Source organism: Aulonocara stuartgranti (assembly GCF_965226115.1).
Source record: "Aulonocara stuartgranti genome assembly, chromosome: 20".
Taxonomy (NCBI): domain Eukaryota; kingdom Metazoa; phylum Chordata; class Actinopteri; order Cichliformes; family Cichlidae; genus Aulonocara; species Aulonocara stuartgranti.
The window spans coordinates 25,878,661-25,901,040 of NC_138956.1; the positions used below are offsets into that span (position 1 = coordinate 25,878,661).

A 22,380-nucleotide genomic window follows, 5' to 3' on the forward strand; every position below is an offset into this window, starting at 1 on the left:
ATTAAGGCAGTCGCGCACATGCCTGTTGGGAAAAATGTAACGGGACAGTGAATCAATGCGACATCTCAGGGCGAAGCCTCTTCTCCGAGAGGTGTAATCATGATGATATTACACCGTATCAATATCAATGTAAATCTGCAGAACTGCTAATGCTCTTAATCCTATAAATCAGTTTGAGTCATTCCATAAGGGGGCCCCTGAAAAGAAGGAATTTGGCACTCCGATGGTTACAGGAATTGACGGACATTCTCCCGGGATGTTCGAGGCGCAGTTCAGGTTTCAGGGCGGTCATGCACATAAATTCGCCATTAATAAATGTCAGTTCCAATGTTGCTAAAAAAAGAAGGGCAAGAGGAGGAGAGTGCATGCAGCGAGGGGAGAAAAGGCGAGAAGATATTCATGTTGGAGAGACAGAAGGTGAGAGACACACCGAGCAGAAGATAGGGGGCACTTTTGGGAGGGTCTTACAGAGACCGCATGCCCTGCTTGGGGACTTTTGATGTGCTGCTACAACAGATGCCAAGGTTTCACCCCTATTTACTCAAAGAGCCACATGTGTGACAGGCAAAGATGTGCTCCCCATCCCCTGATACGCTTGCATCAGCACTCTGACTTATGCGCATAACTCACACTTTCGACTCACACAATGATACACACATTGAGAAGCACACTCAGTCACAGACCCACACACTCATTCTGCTCATGACAGATGAGTGTGACAACTGTTGGCTGTTTGGAGAAATTCCCAGGAAAATCTGTGATCTCAGAGGCATAATCCAGAGAGGGGTTGTGGGGCTGGTGCACCTGTGGGTGCCATGATCACTCTGTGTGATTAGAAGTGTTGTGGGAGAAGAGGTCTTTGGAAGCTGTGATGTGTGATTTGCATGAGCTGTCAATCTTCACTGTCTTTGTCCTGACAACTAGAGATGAGCATAAAGCTTCCATGGCAACGCTGGCCTAGAATTCTGCCTTTGCAGTCTTTCTTCTTTAAAGGGCTTAAAAAACTCTTTCTCATGTTGATGTTTCTCACCCACAACAAACACCATATCACCTAACTACGGAAATATGTAGGCCTCCCCACTCACGTACTAATACCCAGCTTTCTCTCTGCTAACAGGATCACGCTTACTGTTTTAGATGAAGGGTGGTATGAGTAACACACAGCAACAGGGACAGATAATCTCCTTCCATGCCCGTCGACAAAGCCCTGCTGCTTGAAATCTCTTCAGAGAGCAAGTGCCCCCATCTCTCATGTTCCCTGCCATGCAGCTGGCCTAAAGGTCGAACTATTAATCAGGATACAAGATAACTGGGTCCTTTTTAAGGGACATTATACATCATTTTAACCAAGTCACCATCCTATTAAACCAGTGGAATGGGCTTTCTAGTACAAGAAAGGAAAAAAGATCTAAAAAAGACTAAAAAGATCTCATTTATGTGTCTTGGGAAAATTTACATCTATTATACAGATGTAGATCTCAGCTCCTGGGTCATCTTTATGGTCTGTATCATTTCTCATGGCTATAAAGGGACTATTTTTAATATTAAAGGCTCACTGTGGACACAAATGTGTTTGTAGATTGTGGACCGTTCATAGGTTAAGCTTATGTCTAACTAAAGTGTTGTACTAAAGTACAAGCATTTCTTTTTACAATGTATTGGTCTTTAAAACTGTGAAAATAAAAATTCAAATGTGTATTTCTAGCAGTCCTTTGGTAATACTCTACGTCCACATTCAGCCTGTATAGAAAAACAATATTAGCATTATTGTAGCTTACAAAAGTACAAAACAGAGCTTAGGCAAGGGTTTTATATTCAAAGGTAAAATCTTATTTTTTTTCCAGATTAAAGTCATATATGAGCAAGAAAAAAGAAATTCCAATTACTGGTTGCCATGCATTGTGCCTGCAGTGGTAGACCTTATCAAATTATACTCTGCAATCAGGAAATACTTAGGTCAGGACAGAATTGCTACATGATTGGAAGCATTTATGCTTTGAAGAGACACTGCCAGGAGAACACCACACACGTTTTTGTGAAAGAGTTACTGCTGCGTGTCTCTTACTACTCTGCACTTTGGGCATTCCCTCTGTGCTGGCCTCTGAGGTGTGATGCAGTTGGTTCAACCTAGTGAAAGTGAGGGCTGTTTTTTTATTTATATATATTTTTTCTCATGTAATGTTTTAAAGTTTTACAAGTTTAGCCTCAGAGAATATCACATGACTTTAGTCACGAATTAAAAAATTTAATCTCAGAGAGTCTGAGTTTTGCAGGATGTCCACAGAGTAAGTCCTGGACATTAACACTTAAAAAAGGTTTGTGTACGTATTCATGATTATAGAGTGCAGTAAACTGTTTATTAATAGTCTGCATCCTGCTTACAAATGTTAAAAACTGTGCAAGCTTCTCTGTTTTATTGCATGTTGGCTAAAAACGCCACACCAGATTACTTACTCATGGGGTCAGCAGCGGGGTTCTCACACAGCTCAGTCTTTGCCTCTCCATTGGGCCTCTCGTTGGGCTTCTGGGACAGACGTGATGACATTGTGGCAGCTGTGACTACAGCCTTGAAGCTGCGCTTCCTCTTCTGGACGTTCATCTCAGGGTGGAAGATAATGATGTACACCTTGGGCATGTAGAGCATGCCCAGTGCTACTGAGGCACTGAGGTTCATAGAGATGGTCAGGGTGGTTGTCTGAATGTACAGCTGTAAGTAAGCAGAGACAGGTGAAGAGTGATTTTAATAAAGACTAGAATAGCAGCAGACATAATCAAAATGGGTAGCTCCTTTGTGTGTGGTATCAGCTTTGATTTGGCTGCTCTATGAGGCAGATAAATATGTTAGGAGTAGCATTTAAACACTTATAAAGAAAAATTAGAAACAAGACAGCGATGATGGCTAAACGTCTGTTGCCAATTAAAGAGCAGTCACACTGCTGAGCGAAGTGATGAGGCAAAACCTAATAATAGCCACTGCCCAATAACAAAATCTCAGCATCCAGAAGATACATTACATTGTTTGTTGCCATTTTCTGAGTCTTGCAATGTGGTTAACCTTTCTGCAGAAGGAGCCATGATGTTAGTCATTAAAAACTTTTATAGTTTTATAGGAACATATTTTTAATACTGAATTCCCACATAATTTAATGGATTATTCAATTATACAATTCTTGGTTTGATAACCTACTATTATAGTAGGTGATCCCGGCATTTGCTATGTGTTGCTATGAGCAAAAGAGCACTCATGCGTTTAGTACATGATCTAGAAGCATTTATTAAAGCTTGACCTGCAGCTACTCACTCAAGTCAAAGACGGTTCAAGTGTATTAATGACAACAGCAGAAGAATCACCAACAAATATCCTTACTTGCCCTCCTTCCTGCCAGCCTGTTGACTTTTTTCACTCTAGATTGATGGACCACACTGTCAGATGACAAGCTGTCCATGACATATTGAAGCCACCTTTCTTTTCCTTTTATACGAGCTGTTTTATTTCACCGCTCAAGCAATCCGAGCCCTACTTCTCCCACTAGCAAATTCTATTACCAGGCCCACTTTAATGTATATTCCTCTGAGAGTACAATAAAAGAACATGTATGCACTAAGAACACTACATTTTCAGCATACAGAAAGTCTACATTTATCTTTCTGCAGCTCTGCACACAGCAGAATGCAGCCCGAGAAAGGCTGTCAGTGCGGTAAGTGCTAGGATCATTCATTGGACTCCCGTGACATGAACACAGGTACATTCTCTCAAATGCATCCAACATGACATTCCCTTTCAGTCGTTGCATAACACCTTTCACACTGTCAGCCTGTAATTGTGAGCTTGCATAACCCAGATCATGTAGGGATTGCAAATTTTAAACACTGACTTCATTAGAATCTAGTGATTTTTCTAAGAGGTGGTGAAGCCGGTAAATCAGAGGACATTTAAGAGCTCTTTGTTTCATTTAAGGGTCTTGGAGGAGAAATAATCACTTCAAGAGGGGACATTATTGTTTGAAGAGCCGATCACCATAGCCTCCTCTCTAATCTACTGCACTTGAAAGTATCAGATGTCACTTACATACTGCCATTCAGTCAGTCACTGGTAATGTGCACTAGGAGAGGGTACCATTGTAAACACATTATCCACCACAGCGTGTCTGTGGAGAAGCAAAATGCTCAGTGAATCAGTGAGAGGAGGAAATGTCACCATTTGCATACAATCTTTCTTGGTAAATATTCGGAAACGGTAATTTCTTTCACTCATTTCCATGCTAGTCATGCCTTTGTCTTCTAATCTCCAAAAATCATTCAGATGCCTGATATCATCAACACACCAATGCACTCAATTGCCTCCATACCCTCCAGTTTTTCTGTGAAGCAGCATCAGAAGCAGCGATCTGGCTGGTACACCATGCATTAATAACTGTATGAATATCACAGTACTCTCAGCGCACTCTGTTCTCTGTCACTCTGGGCTGGGGGAATGTCGTTTCAGCTGCAAATTTGCAGGGCTCATGACTAGATTTTTTTGGGGCCACGAGTTAAAGCGTTGTGGGGCAGCACACGTGGCATCAAACATAATCGCCAGAGAATCTTCAGCCTGTGCTGCTGCGCTTCCATGTTTGGTAGATGGTAACCTGTCTGGTATCCATAGCAACACTACAGAGTTTGGTGCAAGCAACTAAAGATGCCTGGAATAAGCTTTTAATGAGATTCTGATACCAAAGAGTCTGCAATGCTGACCCTATCACAACTGATTTATTGACCATGCAGGAGAGCTGATTCGGGAGCAAGCTCACAATAAGCTGTAATAGGCACTTTGTGCGCTCATACGCACACACAAAGCATGTGTAGGTATGTGGGCTTTCATGCTTTCTAATACACATGCACGCACACACACACACACACACACACACACACACACACACACACACACACACACACACACACACACACACACACAGGCACATAAGCACACCAAAACAAATCCTTTTTCTAACCATCTCTAACCGCAGAGACAGGGTTTTTCCATTGTGCATCTCTGTGAGCTTGACCCAAATTCGTACCCGCCAATCAAATGCTTTGCTTGTCGCAGAACAGTCATAATTAGCTTCTGTTGCTTTAACATAAATAAATACATGAAGGCATTTTCACAACTGCTTGGCAACTTACTATTTATAACCACCGTAATGATTTATTAACGCGCTCATCAGGAATCAAACGGTTGCTTTTGAATTTTACATCTCACTGACAAGCCAAATGCCAACATTCAGTCACAACAGACGATGTTTCTACTATTTAGACAAAAAGCTGTTGAGCGTAATTCTCATAATTATACCCACCAGGGATATACTTACTGCAAAGGCAATTTAATTGTGTATGGATGAGTACTATAAATGCACACAGTGATAAGAACTTGATTCAGTAAGTGACAATTAGGATGCTCTCTGCCCCGTTAGAGAATGCCTTCAATAATGAATCCAGGGGATTTGCAGTCTCCCCTCAACTACCTGGATGTCTCTTGTTGTTTGGGGTGGCCTACTTTCTATCCTGGCTCGTGTCATGAATAACTCTGTCTGGCTTTGTGCTCCAAAGCCTGATTCTGTATTGTAGCTCTGTATGTTGATGGCCTTTGCTTCTTTTCAACTCTGTACAGGAGATCCCCATTTCTGGTATTCATGATTGGCAGATTAAGAAGCTGTGACCGATAATGCACTCTGCATGTGGCAGAGATGGTAAGTAATTGTCACAACAATTAGAGGAAATCCTTTTTGATCTCAGGCCCTCCAAGGTTTGGAGGCCTATCTCCCCCCACCACCACTTCCCCTGCCAGTGGCGGACTCCCTCAGACATCGGTGCGTTGGTGGTTCTTTGTGTCCGGGGATGGGCGTCCAGGTACACACCGGCTCACTCCTTGGCGGCCGCTTATCGGGGCCTGGAGCCTGGGGCTCGCTCGGGCCACTTCAGAGGTGGGGTGCCCCCGGCCTCTCGGCCTGGGGCTCGGTCACTCAGGCACGGCTGGCTGCCGGCGGGGCTCACGGGCGCGTCACTGCAACTCCCCCTGGCTTCTGCTCCGCGGCTGCTGAGTGAGCCCTCATCTGGGACTCTCCTCAGCTCTTTCTGGGACAGTGGCGCGGCTGCCCCTCTGTTGGTCTTCCTTGGTCTCTTGTGTTCTGGGGGCCTCTGGATGTCTGGAGTTTTGATCTCCTCCACACCTGCTTCACGCCCTGGAGGACGGGGCTGTGGCCCCCCCCACACCCTCTAGCAGATCATTACATGAAGGAACCTTTTAAAAAACAAAACACAAGCGCGTCCATGCTCACAGGTGTACACTCGGGTGATCACACCCACAAACTACACCCTTTTTGGCTCCTACCTCAAAGCACACTGTGTTCTGTTGATCTTATGTGCTGCACAATAATGTTTAATATTTAGTATTTACTGTCATATTCCCATATATCATTGTGATGTTGTTTATTCTATTACTCTTGTTCTCTTCTGCTTGTTTTCTTTTTTCTTTCTCAGCAGGTGATCCAGGTGATCGATATATGCATTTTTTTTTCTCTGCCCGTTCTGTTGGTTTTTGTCTTTTGCCCTTCTCCCCCGTCCCTCTTCTCAGCTGTTTATTCTACCCTCTTTCTTTCTCCCCTTCTTTCCCCCAGTCAAGTCTGTCCCGTATTCAGTAAGTGAAAATAAAATAAACAATAAAAGGTGAATCAAATGGACCATTACGGCAAGGCTGGGATGGTCAATTTGGTAAAGTAAATCCGTTGGGCATCTTTCTTTGCCTTTAGACAACAATTCTGATGGCAAAAGAGCCAAACGGGACAGGCAAAAAAAAAAGAAAAAAAAAAGGAAATCCCTTTTGATGTTTCCTTGACATGATTTGTCACAATACAGTTCAGGATCCATCACGTGTGTCGGCAGGAAAATTGTGAAAAAGTGACATAATTTAAGTCCTACATGACTAAGAATAAAACTCTTTGAAAAAAACAGAGTTATTGTGTTTTGCCTATTTTCTGTCACATATATACTGTTTTTAACAAGGGCAAAGTTTCAAACAATAACATCTATGTGCAAGTGATCCCTGTGAACCAGAAGCTCATGCTTCAAACTGCTGTAATTGCTCTGTTTCAGACAGTTCTCAGTGAGACTGTGTCTAACACTTTACAAAGTGTTACCACCATGTTTTTGTCATGTTGTTACTTTCATTACAAAGGTTCTTCAGTGCTCTGCACAATGGATGGATATTAAGAAGGTACTTGCTGCAATTAGCTGACTACTCTTCATATGAATGGAGGAGGAAAATGGTGGGACGGTCTATAACTTTTTATTGCATGAAAGGACAAAAATATGATAAAGCTACAACTGTGTCCAGGACAGTAGGAATAATCAGCTTCTGCTCACATAGCACTTGATCTTTGCAAGCATCTGCATAGACATCACGCTAACACAAAGCCTGTATTGAAGAACTGAAAGTGATGCTAAAGCTGAGTGAATGCCTACCCCAGCCCAGCAGCAAGAGACGATCTTCAGCATGGAACCAAAAAGTGATGAGCTGACAGGCTTGAAGGACTGTAGCCTCCATTTCTACCTGTAGTTATTTACATTTGGACTGCTCTTGTGTGTTGTGATTAGGACAGGGATTTGTGTCAGTGTATGAACCTGTAGCCTAAAGTTTATATTGTTACTATTTATTATGTGACAATTCACGTCAGGCCATGTTACAAAGTAACGACAAATTAATCTAACAAGTAATGTAGTGCCTTACTTTCTCCAGGTAGTAATTAAGTAATTAATGTAATGCAGTACCCAAAATTTAAGTCTCTCTAGGTGTTTGTTAGTTTGCAAACTCCTCCTACATGATCAGGAGTTTGAGTGACCAAACTTGCCACGCAGGTAGGTTTTGAAGGTTCTTATCCATGTCAGAGATTAAAGATCATCACGTTTCCTAGCAAACACCACACAATAGGCTAACATCACCAGTTTATAGCATTTATGCACCCATAAAACCTTATGAAAACATCGCATCATTTTTCTTTCATGACAGTGATATCGAATTTATACCCCTAAAAGCTGAAATATGTACAATATATTAAAATGCCATCATGTTGCCTGGCAACCGTCTAGCAATAAAGTTAAAGTCTTTGTACACCTACAAAACCTTATGAAAGCATCCTATCATTTTAATTTCGTGACAATAACATCTTATTTATATCCACAAATGATGAATTATACATGTGTAGCAACCACAGAGCAACTGGCTAAAGTGACCCACTTTATTTCCCTCAATTTTCTCCATGCGGGTAAGTAAGTATAAGTAAGTCTATTTCTTTGCAAGCAAAGGCATAGCAATATTTTAGCATAGGTATGTACTAGTAATGTGTAATAATTTACTTTTTTTTGAGTAGCGGCAGCTATCCTTAATATGGTCACCTCAGCCACAGCTATTCCACCCAACCTTCTGTTTGTCTGGGGCAGCCAATTGGAATAAAGATGGCTTAAGGCAGGGGTCCCCAATCTCAGTCCACGAGGACCGGTGTCCCTGCAGGTTTTAGATCTCACCCTGGGTCAACACACCTGAATCACATGATTAGCTCATTACCAGGCCACTGGAGAACTACAAGACATGTTGAGAAGGTAATTTATCCATTTAAATCAGCTGTGATAGATCAAGGACACATCTAAAACCTGCAGGGACACCAGCCCTCGTGGACTGAGATTGGGGACCCCTGGTTTAAGGGGAGGGTGGCCCTGAATGGAGGACAGCTAAAATGCCTTGTTTCAAAAAGAGGCTTTAATAAGAGGCTGCACAATGGCACGGGATAAAACCAATAAGAAACTTTTTAGTGTGAATTATGCAAAGCTACCTTAGTGCAGTCTAAGAATAAAAAACATGGTGCTGGAAATGAGAGTATTAGGTCTCTTTTAAACTTTTGAATTTGGGAAATCATTTCAACCTTGGCCAACATTTAGAGGAGTTCCAAAGAAAGAGATAATCTGTGAGAGAGACAGGTTTTGGTAAAGTTTGATGATCACAAGCCTATTAAAAGATACTAGAGGAGAACACACACTGCCTGCGGAGAAGCTGAGGATCCTCCACAGCTCCTCGCGGCCTGATGCTCCCTCACAATGAAGAAAATTCGACATTGAGAGCGATGATTCTGTCAGCAACAACAGTTTTGACAACATTCAATCAAACTTTAATCACATACTCTGAGATAATGCGCATTACACAGTTCCTCAGTGACAATGCAATGCAGTCAAGTGCCTCTGGCTGGATGGCATCTGTCATGAACAGTATCTCAACTGAATTACAACAGGTAAAATCTAATATAGCGTTTTATATATTTATTCCAAATGATAGCGGAACTACAAATAATGAACGATGTGTTCATATTGTTTGGATACTTCTCTGAGACTGGTTGACATTACCAAAATAAATTATTCCCCACCTACAATATAGATGATGTCAAGGCAGTAGTGGCAGACTGTTCTTCTAGATAATATTCAATTGGAATTTGCATGCATGTTTTTTCAAGCAAAGTCTTGCAAAGATTTCAATCAATCAGTAGCCCAGCCTTAAAAGTGTAAAAGGTAATATACATAAAACCTACATTATTTTCTCCATTTGTGATTTTTTCTTTGTATCACAACAGTCAGGAAAACTACGAGCAGCTTCTGCTTTGCAGCTCCCGGTGTTGCATGAATGAATAAATATATGAATTTTTAATTTCTGTGTTTGGACATTTATATGACCCATCTTTCATGGGATTATCAGACACAATAAGCCAAATGTCACCTAACATCCGGATCAACCAGACTTAGACGTAAGTGCTCAAACAAACATACGCATAAGGCTCCTCGAATATAACGCCCAAGGAGATATTTCACTATGGAAACATAAAAACACATGAGCACAGCCCATTAAAACCCAAGTCATAAATAAATCCAGACAAATCAAACACTACTTCTGCATCCATTAGTGCCAAATGTTTTAAATGTGACTAAGTTCATATCTAGCAGTCTGTAACCCATATAACGCACTCTCTGATATAGCCATATGCCACTTTTGCCCTGCGTTCTCATGCTTTAGAAATGCATTAAGAAAATGCAAAAACATTATGAAGAAAGCGTTTAATTAAAGCTCCATTCTCATTCCGCCTCACATCTAAAACTGAAAGATTAACATTTTTTATACAACGGTTGTCATAAATCATGATATGAAGGACAAGATAAAATGAAGTGAATTCCGCTCTCCGTCTCATTTAGCTCGTAATGTTCGCAGATTCTTTCATCTTCGGTCACACCTCTGTGTCTTCCCATTTCAATATGTAATGGCAATACTCCACATCTTAACTGCGCACAGAGTGTGAAACTGATGTCACACTCCCTTCTCCCTGATAAAAAATAATGGACTAAAGTTAAAATCACAACTACAACCTTTCTTTCTTTCCATTATACTTGACCACATTTAGCTTTTCGCCTGCAGTCCGCCTCTGGTGCAATCTACTCAAGGTTTCATGCATAAAACAAGTGATAGGCAGGGGAATTTCACACATTATTTTCAAAAGACTCCACATCTCCGCACTAAGTGTCACATCCAACTCCTGTCAAACGCTGCTGTTTGCAGAGAGACAGGAGTTTTAGAAGATGCAATTTTACCTGCTGAAAGCTGAAGTGAAAAAGTTTTCCGCAGCATAGTTAGTCATTGTTAATGATGCTTGTCAGGACGAACCGTCCCCATGAAGTTTATGTATTACAGGGGACATCTTACAAGAGCCTAAGAGGTTTCCACACATGTACTGAGGCATATAAGCTTCCAGTACATGGAGTTCACTTTTAAGCGTGACTGAGTCTTGTAGGTGTTTTATTAGAGTGTTTCAGTGCCTCGGGATAAATGTTTCATTATATCATCGTCCTACTCTTCTGAACTGCAAGAAATGTTCTATGTTTAAACACCAGCCCTCGTGTTTATTGGCAGAATACATTAAATCTATTTATCAGTCCTTTGCTCAGAGCAAACATTTATGGTGAGGCACTTCAGGCAAAAAGTGTTTTTTTCTCTTTTTTTGGTGTCTGTAGCTCAAGAAGTAAAGCAGGTCATCTACTTATTTGAAGGTTTGTGGTTCGATCCTTGGCTCCTCCAGTCTGCATGCCAAATATCCTTGGGCAAGATCATAAGTTGCTCTCCGATGCATTCACTGGAGTATGAATGCGTTTGAATGGTATATAGAGGCACTTAAGCATATAAAATAGAGCTTGTGTGAATGGGTGAATGAGGCATATTGTATAAAGTGCTTTGGGCGCTGCGGCAGAGTAGAAAAGCGCCATTTAAGAATCAGTCCGATCATATCTATTACCTGAACTGTTTATACCTGTATAACAGTTTCAAATAAAAATGTATAGCTTTTCACAACATATAAAATCACCAGCCACTATATTAGTTAGACGTGTTCAACAGCTTGATGATGCAAACATCTAATTAGTGAACCCAACAACAACAACCAAATGCATTTAGACATTTAGACACGGTAAAGACAACCTGCTGAAGAACACCAGAATGGGGGAAGAAATCGATTTAAGTGACTTTGAATGTGGGAAGGTTGTTGTTCCCAGGGAGGCTGGTCTGAGTATTTCAGAAACTGCTGATTTACTGTGATTTTCCCACACAACCATCTCTAGGGTGTACAGGGAATGGTCTGAAAAAGAGAAAATATCCAGTGAGCGTTAGTTCTCAGGGAGAAAATGCTTTGTTGGTGCCAGAGCTCAGAGGAGACCAGTCGGACTGCTTTAAATGGATAGGAAGAGAACTATAACTCAAATAACCATTCATTGCAACCAGAGTATGCAGAAGGGCATCTCTGAATGCTCAACATATCAAACCTTGAAGCAGATGGGCTACAGCAGCAGACGACCACATGAGTGCTGCTCCTGTCAGTTAAATACAGGTAAAGGGAGGCTACAATTTTCACAAGCTCACCAAAACTGGACAAGAGAAGATTGGAAAAATGTTGCTTTAACATGAAAGCATGGATGCTTCCTGCCTTCCATCAACATTTCAGGTTGCTAGTTGTGTTTGGATAGGTTTTCTTGGCACACTTTGGGGTTCTTAGTCCCGACTGGGCATTGTTTAAACACCACAGCCTACCTGAGTATTGTTGCTGACCCCGTCCAAGTTTTTATGACCACAGTGTGCCCATCTGACCCATGTCCCAAAGCTCAAATAACCTCAAACAAGTTTACTGAATATGACAATGAGTTAACTGTGCTCAAATAACCTCCAGTGTTACCAGATCTCAATCCAATAGAGCACCTTGGAAGAGGAAACACATCATGGATGTGCAGCTGACACTATCATGTCAATATGGACCAAATTCTCTGGGGAATGATTCCAGCACCTTATTGAATTTATGTCACAAAGAATTATGGCAGTTCTTAAGGCAAAAGGAAGTCCAACCCAATACGATCTGCGTGTAGATAAAAAAAAATCAGTCTGGCTGTGAAAGTATTTTCTAATTTATGCCGTGATAAAAAGTGAACTTAATTTTCCCTCAGTAAAAACCTTTGACTCTAATATGTCAACAAAATGTCACAAGAATAAGTGGGATTTATCCAATATTCATGTAGCTGTAATGGTAATATCCGCAGATTAACAGATATGTAAATAGATAATGCATCGTTTACATATTTAAAACCTTATTTGCAATACACTTTTTTTGAAATAATAAACTGGAGAGGTTTCATGCTGATTTGATCTGGATGCAGGTGACTTTCATAGTAATTAACTTGAGAGTGGTGAGTATCCGTCTGAGCACATGCAGGTGCACAGTAGATGCTCAGTGATCTTTAGTGTTTTTGCGTGGTTTTTCTCTACGATGCCTGAATGGGCAAACACGGGGAGGGGGTGTCACAGGTGTGGGAAATGAGGGTATCTAAATGGTGTGGGCTTTAAGAAATTCCACTCCTGCTGCAAAACAACATTAGGTCAAAGAGTCAAAGGCACTATCAGCTGGTGTCATGTCAGCCTGGTATTATTAGAAAGCATTTGATATTTGAAAGAGAGATTAGTCATATATGACTGGTTGCGTGGCCACATCTGCACATGAAAAGACAACAGGGCAAGGTATTAGAAAGTGAGGATGCGCTCAAATGCGTCACGCTGAGACTCATTTAGCCGCCAATTGTATATTTCCACGCATATCTAAACACAAGCAATTACACACATGGCACCGATCTAATCCAATCCCCTAATTACACTATTTCTGTATTTTGACATTACTTACAGGGAGGTAATCATATAGGCATCCTTTGAGCCAGTAAGTACAGTTTAAGCAGTAACAGATGTGAGGAAAGCGGGCTGAAAACTTAAGCATAAGTCGGCTGAAAAGACAGAAAAGTTAGCATCCCTTCAACTTGACTTCACTGCAGCTTTTGCAAGGGATTTTATCAAGACATGCTCGGGCACTTCTCACTAGCAGTGGCTGGGGAGTAAGCAGAAATGCACCCTCAAAGGCCATTACGCCAAGCTGCTGCAGTGTGAACCGGAGGTGTGTGCGAGGCAATGATCCAGTGCGAGGAAAGAGTTAACTGCATAAGGGGGAAAGATAAACACATTACTGCTTCGCTAGTCGCCGCAAGTAACATAATGAACTCCTAATCGCTGCTGAGGGTGTAATTCATCTATGAAATCAGCAGCAAATTGAGATGAGGAAAATCAGCTTCTGATCCATCTCATGTGGTAGCTTAGCAGGAAGGATATTGAACGGCGTGCCTCTCAAAAGGTTAGGAGCAACACTTTCCTGTCAGCATCGATATTCTGTCAGTGGAAAACTTCTCCTTGGCTTCGTCTCGTACTCACGGGCCTGCTGAGAAGCACGCGCGTCCAGCGGATGAACGTATTTGTATTCTGCGCAGCGCTGGCCAGATAAGCAATGACTAGCAGAGAAGGTCGGAGTGTCATATTCTCAATCAACTCCAGTAGCACACAATGTCAACTGCTTTGTTGAGTAGAGTGCAGCTGTCAAGAGATGGAATGTGTTGAATCAAATTTCTATTTACCCCCTCATTTCTCTCTGCATTCCTTCTCCTCTTGGTCCTCATCGTTCTCGTCTTCCACCTTTCCACCTGCCCAAACTGCTTGTCTCCCTCTCCAGAATAAAGCGTAATAGTATATGTTGGGTCCCAGGCATGAGAGCCAAAATAGCATCTGGAGCTGCCAGCATCCCCTTGTGTATCCCTCTCAGGCATTCAAGGATTCTGGTGCTTACCATCAGCCCTTCCTTTGTCTTTACATGTCTATTCCCTGAATGTCTGAGCTATGTAAATATGAACTCAAAAAGAAAAGAAATCCATAAATCACGTAGTCACTAAATGTATGTGTGTGTTTGCACGAATATGCACATACATGAATATGTTTGAACAAGATAAAAACGGGGCCAAAGAAATCCAACCACCCATCCATCCTCTTCTGCTTATCATTATCAGGGACGCAGGGGGCTGGAGCCTATCCCAGCTATCATACGGCGACAGGCAAGGTACATCCTGGACAGGTCGCCAGGGCTAACACAGAGAGACAGATAACCATTTTCACTCGCATTCACATCTATGGGCAATTCAGATTCACCAATTAACCTAACTCCACTACTGGGGATAGCGGGGCCAAAGAAATGAAAGTGAAATGTGTGAGGAGGGAGAAAGAGACAGACAAAAGAGAAGTCTGGTGACAAAGGGAGAGAGAGAGAAATGACTCACCTTCTCCGCTGACTGTGCTGTGCCAAAGAAAATCGGGATGAAGGCCAGCCAGACGATGCAAGTTGTGTACATAGTAAAACCAATGGGTTTGGCTTCATTGAAGTCTTCTGGTACATCCCTTGTCTTGATAGCGTAGATAGTGCAGGTCACCATCAGCAGGATGCTGTAACCCAGGGAGCAGATTATCTGTAGGTCTGTGATGTCACACTTGAGCACTCCGCGGGCCAGCCTGGGGTTTATGGTTTTCTGTTCATCGTAGTCGATGATAGTGTTTGGAGGGTCAACAGCAAACCACACCAGCACCCCCAGCAGCTGCACGCAGATTAGACTGGAAGTGATAGCAATCTGGGAGGTGGGGCTGATGAAGCGAGGAGCTGTCACTGTCTGCTTCCCCTGCTCGAAGATCCGATAAATACGGTTGGTCTTAGTAAGCAGTGCGGCGTAGCTGATGCACATGCCCAGGCCCAGAAAGATCCTCCTGAAGGCACACACGGCTACGTCAGGCTTGGCGATCATGAGGAACGTGATGATGTAACACAGGAAGATGCCAGTTAGCAAGACGTAGCTCAGTTCTCTGCCCGATGCCCGCACGATAGGCGTGTCATTGTAGCGGATGAAAGTTGCCATGACAAAGATGGTGGCGATGATGCCAAGCATGGCCAGGAAGACGGGGATAATAGCCCAAGGGGAATGCCACTCCAGCTTGACAATGGGGATAGGTTGGCAGCTTGTTCTGTTGGAGTCCGGCCTCATGTCATAGGCACACAGTCTGCAGGAAGTTTCATCGTACTGGTACTGGTAGCCATCGCAGAGCTCACAGTGCCAACAGCACGGCATGCCCTTTACTTTCTTCTTCCTCTCTCCAGTTTTGCAGGGCAGACTGCACACAGAGATAGGCACCTCCTGCTCCCCATCTGGCCACTGAAGCTCCTCCAGCTGGGAAAAATGTGAGACACCACAGGATAAGGGGTTAGCAACAGTGAGATAAGCAAGTGATACCATGTGGGTATTGGTAAGCAGCTGTATTTTGAGGCAACATAACATTAAATTATGATTTTCCTTATTTTCTGCCATACATATACACTGCTACAAGGGTGGATACTCATAATAAACACGGCCAAAGTGTTTGAAAGCTTTTGTTCAAGTAATCCCCTGAACTAAAAGCCCCCTTGATGTATTGAAACAGTTAATAAGGTGTCTTATCGCATCATATTAACTTCTCACTTGTTGCTATATTCTCAAGCTTATGAAGTTGCATTGCAAAAACAAAGTTCAATGCAGTCTAAACGGTAGGGAGGGAAAATGTGTAGAAAAAAAAATGATGAACCTAATACAGCACAACATCTTTCCTGCCAATTTCTTGGAGGGATTGCCTTTTCTAATACTTGAAAGTAATTGAAATCACCATGGCAACAGAGCCTACCTTTGTTCAGTGAAATAAAAATAAAGTGATGTGAAATGCAAAAGACATTATGTTTTAATACAGGAGCCAGTGAGGTATGAAATACGTGATGAGAAGAAAGGAGAATGGGATTTGGGATTGCAAAATGCTTCGGTTAGACTTTGCACAGCCATTTCTAGTTATGATTGAAAAGTGCAGTATACAGACACACTATCTGAAGGTCTAAACCAAAGAGGCCCAAAGGTGTTTCATGATTTAAGCTCAAACTATAGCTTCGATGTACAAGCCAGCCCTTTAAAAAAAAAAATCCAAGAAGAAATAGAATTTTAAGACTCTTACATATTTTGCTAGGGAGTTAAAAAAAGAAAAACTTTCAAAGTACTCTGAGCTGATCTTTTTATTTATTATGAAAGTATACTGATCCGTGACTTTAAAAGAAGCAGAAGATAAAAGATACACCAACACGCTTTCGCGGCAATATCAGTCATCAGCAGTATCACAGAACTAAACCGAGTCCAACAAAAACAAAAGGCATTCGTATTCTGGGGCGCAAGTTTTAAGCCTGAAATACATCAATGTGTCGAGGTGTATAGCGCAACATAACAATCACATGAAAATGAAGAGGGATTGAATTTAGTGATTATTTTTTGTAGTGTGCTTTGATGTTAAGTGTATTCATGACTTAAAGACTCCCTGTCGAGTTTCTGACTTCCTTGTTGTTGCGTGTCCTCATTTTGTTTGTCTCAAGTGTACTCATAAAGACGCACACCAATATGCATGTGTAGTTTAGCCGACGTGTTCCCACTGTTTCGCTTATCCGGTGCAGATGATGGCAAAGAAGACAATTGGTTGTTTAAGGGAGATGCACATACATTACAGACTTTTTTCTCCTGGCCCATTACGGGGCTTCAGGGTTGGCCATAACTGTGCCAGAAATCATGCGATTACTTCCAGAGTCACAATTTTGACTGCTTAAGTGCTTTCGCACTGAGAAGTAAGGCTAAATGCAGTGCATCACATTTTCCTGGCTCGTGCAATCATAACTGTCAAAATTTGAGTGTGTAGAACTGCACACATCTCACACTCAATGGCTGTCAGCTTGGCCATCCAACAGCTTTTACCGAGAAAGCTCGTGAGTACTGATGCCAGTGCAGCGCGAGCTAACAATGAAAGATTTACTAGCTTTACTTTTTTTTAGGCATTGACTTTGCTGGTGTTGTGGTATTGATGGTGTTAAAATGGTTTTCTTCACTGTAGAAGAAGTTAGTACTATGTTTGGTTAAATGTTCAACTTGTGAGCGCTATCGAGACAGTCATAGTTAAATGCTGCCGTTGTCATTTCCCATAATTTCGCGACACTTTGCTGTCAAATTAAATCTCTCAATGTATTTTCCTTTTTTTGTGGTTTGTTTTTTTAAACCATTTGATCAACAAGAATGTGTTTCATGCTTGACTTAATAAGATAATAATATCTGCATTACAATGAGGGTGATTATCACTGACGTGCCATTTATTAGACTTCAGTGATACGCACAGTGCGTTTTAGTCCGTCGGACTGAATGTTTGTTTTTACAGAAAATCTCTACAAGGCAGCATCAAAGACCAGCAACATTTAGGAAAAGATTATCTGTTTTTTTCTTATTTACTTATTTATTTTTGGCTCACCTGCTCAATAAATATGAAGATCGAGCCTGCAGCCTGTTATCTTAACTTAAACCAGAGACATCACATCTAATACTTATGTGACTGCCAGACTTAAGGAAAACACAAGAAATCCTTCATCATCCGCAAACATCAATTTATCAAATGTACCATTACTTTTCTTTTTTTGTAAGGTTTAGAGAAACAAGATATAATGAGACAGTTAGTGAAATCTTTTTTTTTTGTCCTTGCTTCCTGCAGCTCAAACATTTCTAAGGAAATATTTTGACATTTTTGAAAATACACTATTTGTTGCAGTCTTTCTGTAGACTCAAATGGGCTTTAACATATCAACAAAACAAAAAACACTTGTTACAAACTTCAAACACTTATGGCTTTACAGTCAGACTCTTTAAGATTAACATGGATTGGTTTTAAAAAATTGCACCAGGTGCAAATACCATCACATATGACATGAGTCTGGCATCACCTCAGGTGATAGCATCACCTCCTCCACATGTGGCAACTGCCATTAATTGCACATGCAGATATGCACCCCACTCGCACACAAACGCGCACTCTCACACAGCTGCAGTGTGTTTGCGATGTGTGCACCTGTATGACGAATGTGTTGTTTCTGTGCTGTCTGGGTAGATTATCATCTGCCATTTATCTGAGGGCATGAAGGTGCCACTTGTTATTTGGACAATGAATGGTGCTCTCTGGAAAACCTCCCGATTACACACAGTGTGGAAACAGTAATGAGACCAACAGCTCTGTTGCCATGGAGACCAGAAACAAGATTTTTGACACCTTGGACTTGCTATGGAGGCTGCTATTTGGGTTTTGTTTTATTTGTTAATTTTACAGTTAATTTGAGTTTCTGCGAGCTGGAACAGCATCGCATTGAATTTCTTTATTGATCATCGCAGAGTGTATCAGGGTGCTCGTTCCAACGAAACCTTTAAATTAGACGGCGCTTACAGAACGCAGTAACACCTTCTTTTCTTTTTTTTTCTGCATTAGGATATAATTGTGTTGTAACAGCATTTGGTTTGTAATCACACTAAAACAGAACGAAGAAGAAATCTCCAGCAGCAGACGTTGTTCCACCTGTTCTATCAAATGCATTTGGTTTAGTTGAATTCTTGTCATCCCCGAGAACCATTATGCAAATGTTGACTCATCGGTATGTAAATGTCATGCTTTTTTTTTCTTTTCTTTTTTTTCCTAATCTGAGTTACAAAGAAATTTCAGCTCAGGTTTCATCCTATCATATGGTAAATGTCGAGCCATGTTTGCCTTGAAAAAATAAGAACTCATCAGTTTCTTTATTGCCCACATGAATCACCTGAGCCCATTTCTCGTGTTGTGACAGTGAGATCTATTACAGTGGCATGAAACCAACTCCCTGCACTTAAAAAAGCAGCTGCAGCCTCCAGCTTTGCACCTAAACCCTATATTAGACAGTAGGTGAATTTAAGTTCCAAATGCAAAATCCATGTTGCTATTCCATGGGTTCAGCTTTCATTTGGATGTGCCAAAAATGTCAAACAACTCACACATCCACATATTTTTAGATTAATATCCTTCCCTTTCCCCGTAACGCACCCAGAGCCGTCATACGGTTTAACTTGTACTTTCATTTCATCTGATAAAATGTGATCATAGACTTTCATCGTGTAGTGCAGGAAAGCTAGCGAGCTGCAGTGGGAACACGGAAGGTGTGTATTTCAGGTGTCACCTTCCAGCGACATCTTTGGTAGCTCTCTGCTGCCACAACACAGAGTATACGGACTGACATAAGTTAGCTTCCACTGTACACCCTCAGTCCTCCAGAAGATGCAGTGAAAGAATAATGATATGCAACATCAGTGAGAGCTCAGCTAGCTGGTTTTCTTTTTATTTCCTTCTTTCTTTTTTAATATTGAACTCCCAAATCGTGTTGCTTCTGATGTATTAGTCTTGCCCAAACATTCTTTCACTGGTGGAAACATATCAGATCTTTTTAATAACATACTAAATGTGACCAACTAAAATCCTTTTATCCCTTTTCATGCACTAGATTTAAAATAGTCTGGTTTCCCTGCATATTTTTTCTTTCCTATTAAAAAAGCAGCTTTCAGGATATTTGATAACTTTTAACAGAACCAAGTTTCAATTATGGTTATAAACATTTTTTTATTAAGTCTAAAGTAACTTTGTGTAGGACTTTGGAATATGTTTAACATTTGGCTTACATTGGAGAGCAACACATCAGTTGAAATGTGTGTGCGTTTCTCTATTTGTTGCTGGAGGAAAATATAAGACCTGAAAATGATGAAATATTGTCTGCTGGGTAAAGCAAACACTTTATTTTGCATGTTAAATTGCAAACGCTCATTTTCTCCACCTGAAATACATCAATCAGAGTGGAAGTAAAAATGTCTGCACCTGATTTGTTTCCATAGTTGAGATGTAAAAAAATGCACACCTTGAGAGATTTCAATTTTGGAAAACACAAAGTCCTCGTGCTGTAGAATCGGCACACACATATCCCTTATCATCACGCATGCCAACATTTGCAAACGCATGCCTCTTGTCTGTTTCATCAGCGGCTGTAAATCATCATACCCTGAGCTGGAGGTTCTCCACCCACTGCCCTACCACTTTATACTCTGGGGTAGAGGAGTTGGTCATCTGGAACTGGAACAGGTCATAGCGTCCTGGAGCATCGCCATTCTTGTTAAACACAACAGAGGTGCCGGCACTGCCTGTGCAGAGCAGAGCAAGAGAGAAGATGCAAAAAAAAAGAAAAGAAAAAGTGTTAGACGTTGGTGTGGAAAAACAAAAAACAAAAAACCCTTTACCTCGTTTCTCCCGACTCCTTGGTGGCCTACAAGGACAAAGCAAAGGAGTCTGTGTGCCTTTCTCCAAATATAAACCTCCAAAAACAAAGATGCATATCTTGAACCTTTGTGATAATAACAGACAAAAAAAGTCTAGAAAGCTACTAAGCTCCCTACTGACCACTATAACACTTTCTTACCTGCTTCCTATTCATCATCACGCCTGCACAATGCCCACTGGCAGAATATATTCTCACATTTAAAACATGGTTAGTCATGTGGACTCTCAACTCTAATATCAAGAACTGGCTGCTGCTCCTTAAAAACAGCGCACACCTCCGCAGATTAAAAGTAGTGCTGCATTTCAGTCACACTCTGGTCAACAACTGGGGACGTAAGGAGGACAAACAGGTCAGCCAAAGCCTCTTCCAGTCCCCATCCGCTCTCAGTGTGCAGCATCCAGGCTTAAGCGGTGCCCTGAAGATTTCACTAATTAGCTTCCAGATGACTGTGGACATCTGAAACATTTAAATATCTAAGGTTTTCCTTATTTGAACTTCTGCAGGCTCTCGAGCCTGTCAGTTATTTTAACACTGGTACACGTGTTAATGTGTGCACATTTTAATGCAAATGCCAGTCAACGTGAGTTCTCCTTTACAGCAGGGAGCGCTGAATGACATTAGCAGAATAAAGGTTGTACTTTATTTCATACGTGAGGTCTGCATTGTTGATGAGGTCATTTCTACCACCTCACAATGCAGGAGGGAATGAAAAAAAACTGCTGTATTTCACAAGTCTGTTCACCTTGGCAAAGCATACAGTGGTTCACATGCACGGATGGCGATACCATTTTTGAAATGGGACAGGGGGAGCCTGATGACACTTGGCATGGGAATTAAGTACTTTAATAGCTCTGGCTATAATAAGTGAAGAGAATGGACCACGAGCATATGTCCACAACACTTTGGGAACATGTTGTTTTTTGTAACTAGAACAGAGCTTGTGGCTTTTGGATGGAAGGCCACCGCACCTTCTCCTTAGTTTTCAGCCAGAAGGGAATTTCATCTCCCTCCAGTTTATTTTTTTTTTCCAAGGACATTTGTCATTGAACACTCTACAAAAGTTTCAGGCTAAAAGTCTCTTGTTAAACAAGAAAGGCAGACGAGGCGAGAGAAAATCCAATTTCAGAGAACAAAATAACCAGCTTTTTAAATAAAATACTGTGAACAAGCACCCAAATTTTCTTTTTGACTTTGTGACACGATTGTGTATTACAAATGAAAGTTTGTGGCCCTTACAGTGTCGATGCAGAGACACGAATCTCTCCCATTTTGCGGTTATGCAAAGTGACAGCACCATATATTCCACATTACCACTACAGAAATAGCAGCAGTGGAGCCATTTGACCCACTGATGTTTCAATTTAAAAGTAGAACACTAATTCATAGGCATCTGTGTGTCAGCACAGAAAATGAAGTGGGACGGGTGTTCAGAATTAATTCAAGTGTATTGTCAAAGGCGTACTGAAAACTCTGTCGATATGAAAACCAAACCCAAACCGGGTGGGCGGCAGTCACCGTCCTGTCACTTCGGCTTCCACCAAACAGAGAGTAGACTTGTTGACACAGTGTATAAAGATGTTGACAAGGTATTGACACCAGTGAGCAAAAGCTGTCACAGGGTTAACATTCTTATTGCACGCCCCAGCAAAAATATATAGCGTGCGCAAACACACAGTCATTCAGTAAAGTCACACGCATGATT

At 41.5% G+C, this 22,380-nt stretch overlaps 1 protein-coding gene across 2 annotated transcripts in view; it reads right to left on the minus strand.

The window, feature by feature from the left end:
* Positions 1 to 22,380, minus strand: part of LOC309697965 (metabotropic glutamate receptor 7-like) — a 74,044-nt gene that overhangs the window by 4,031 nt on the left and 47,633 nt on the right. For both annotated transcript variants that reach the window (XM_082520227.1, XM_082520228.1), the window contains 3 exons: positions 20,402 to 20,541; positions 14,746 to 15,681; positions 2,455 to 2,707 (listed from right to left, as the gene is read on the minus strand). In XM_082520227.1, coding sequence (XP_082376353.1) covers positions 2,455 to 2,707; positions 14,746 to 15,681; positions 20,402 to 20,541 — 1,329 coding nt within the window. The remainder of the gene's footprint in view (positions 1 to 2,454; positions 2,708 to 14,745; positions 15,682 to 20,401; positions 20,542 to 22,380) is intronic.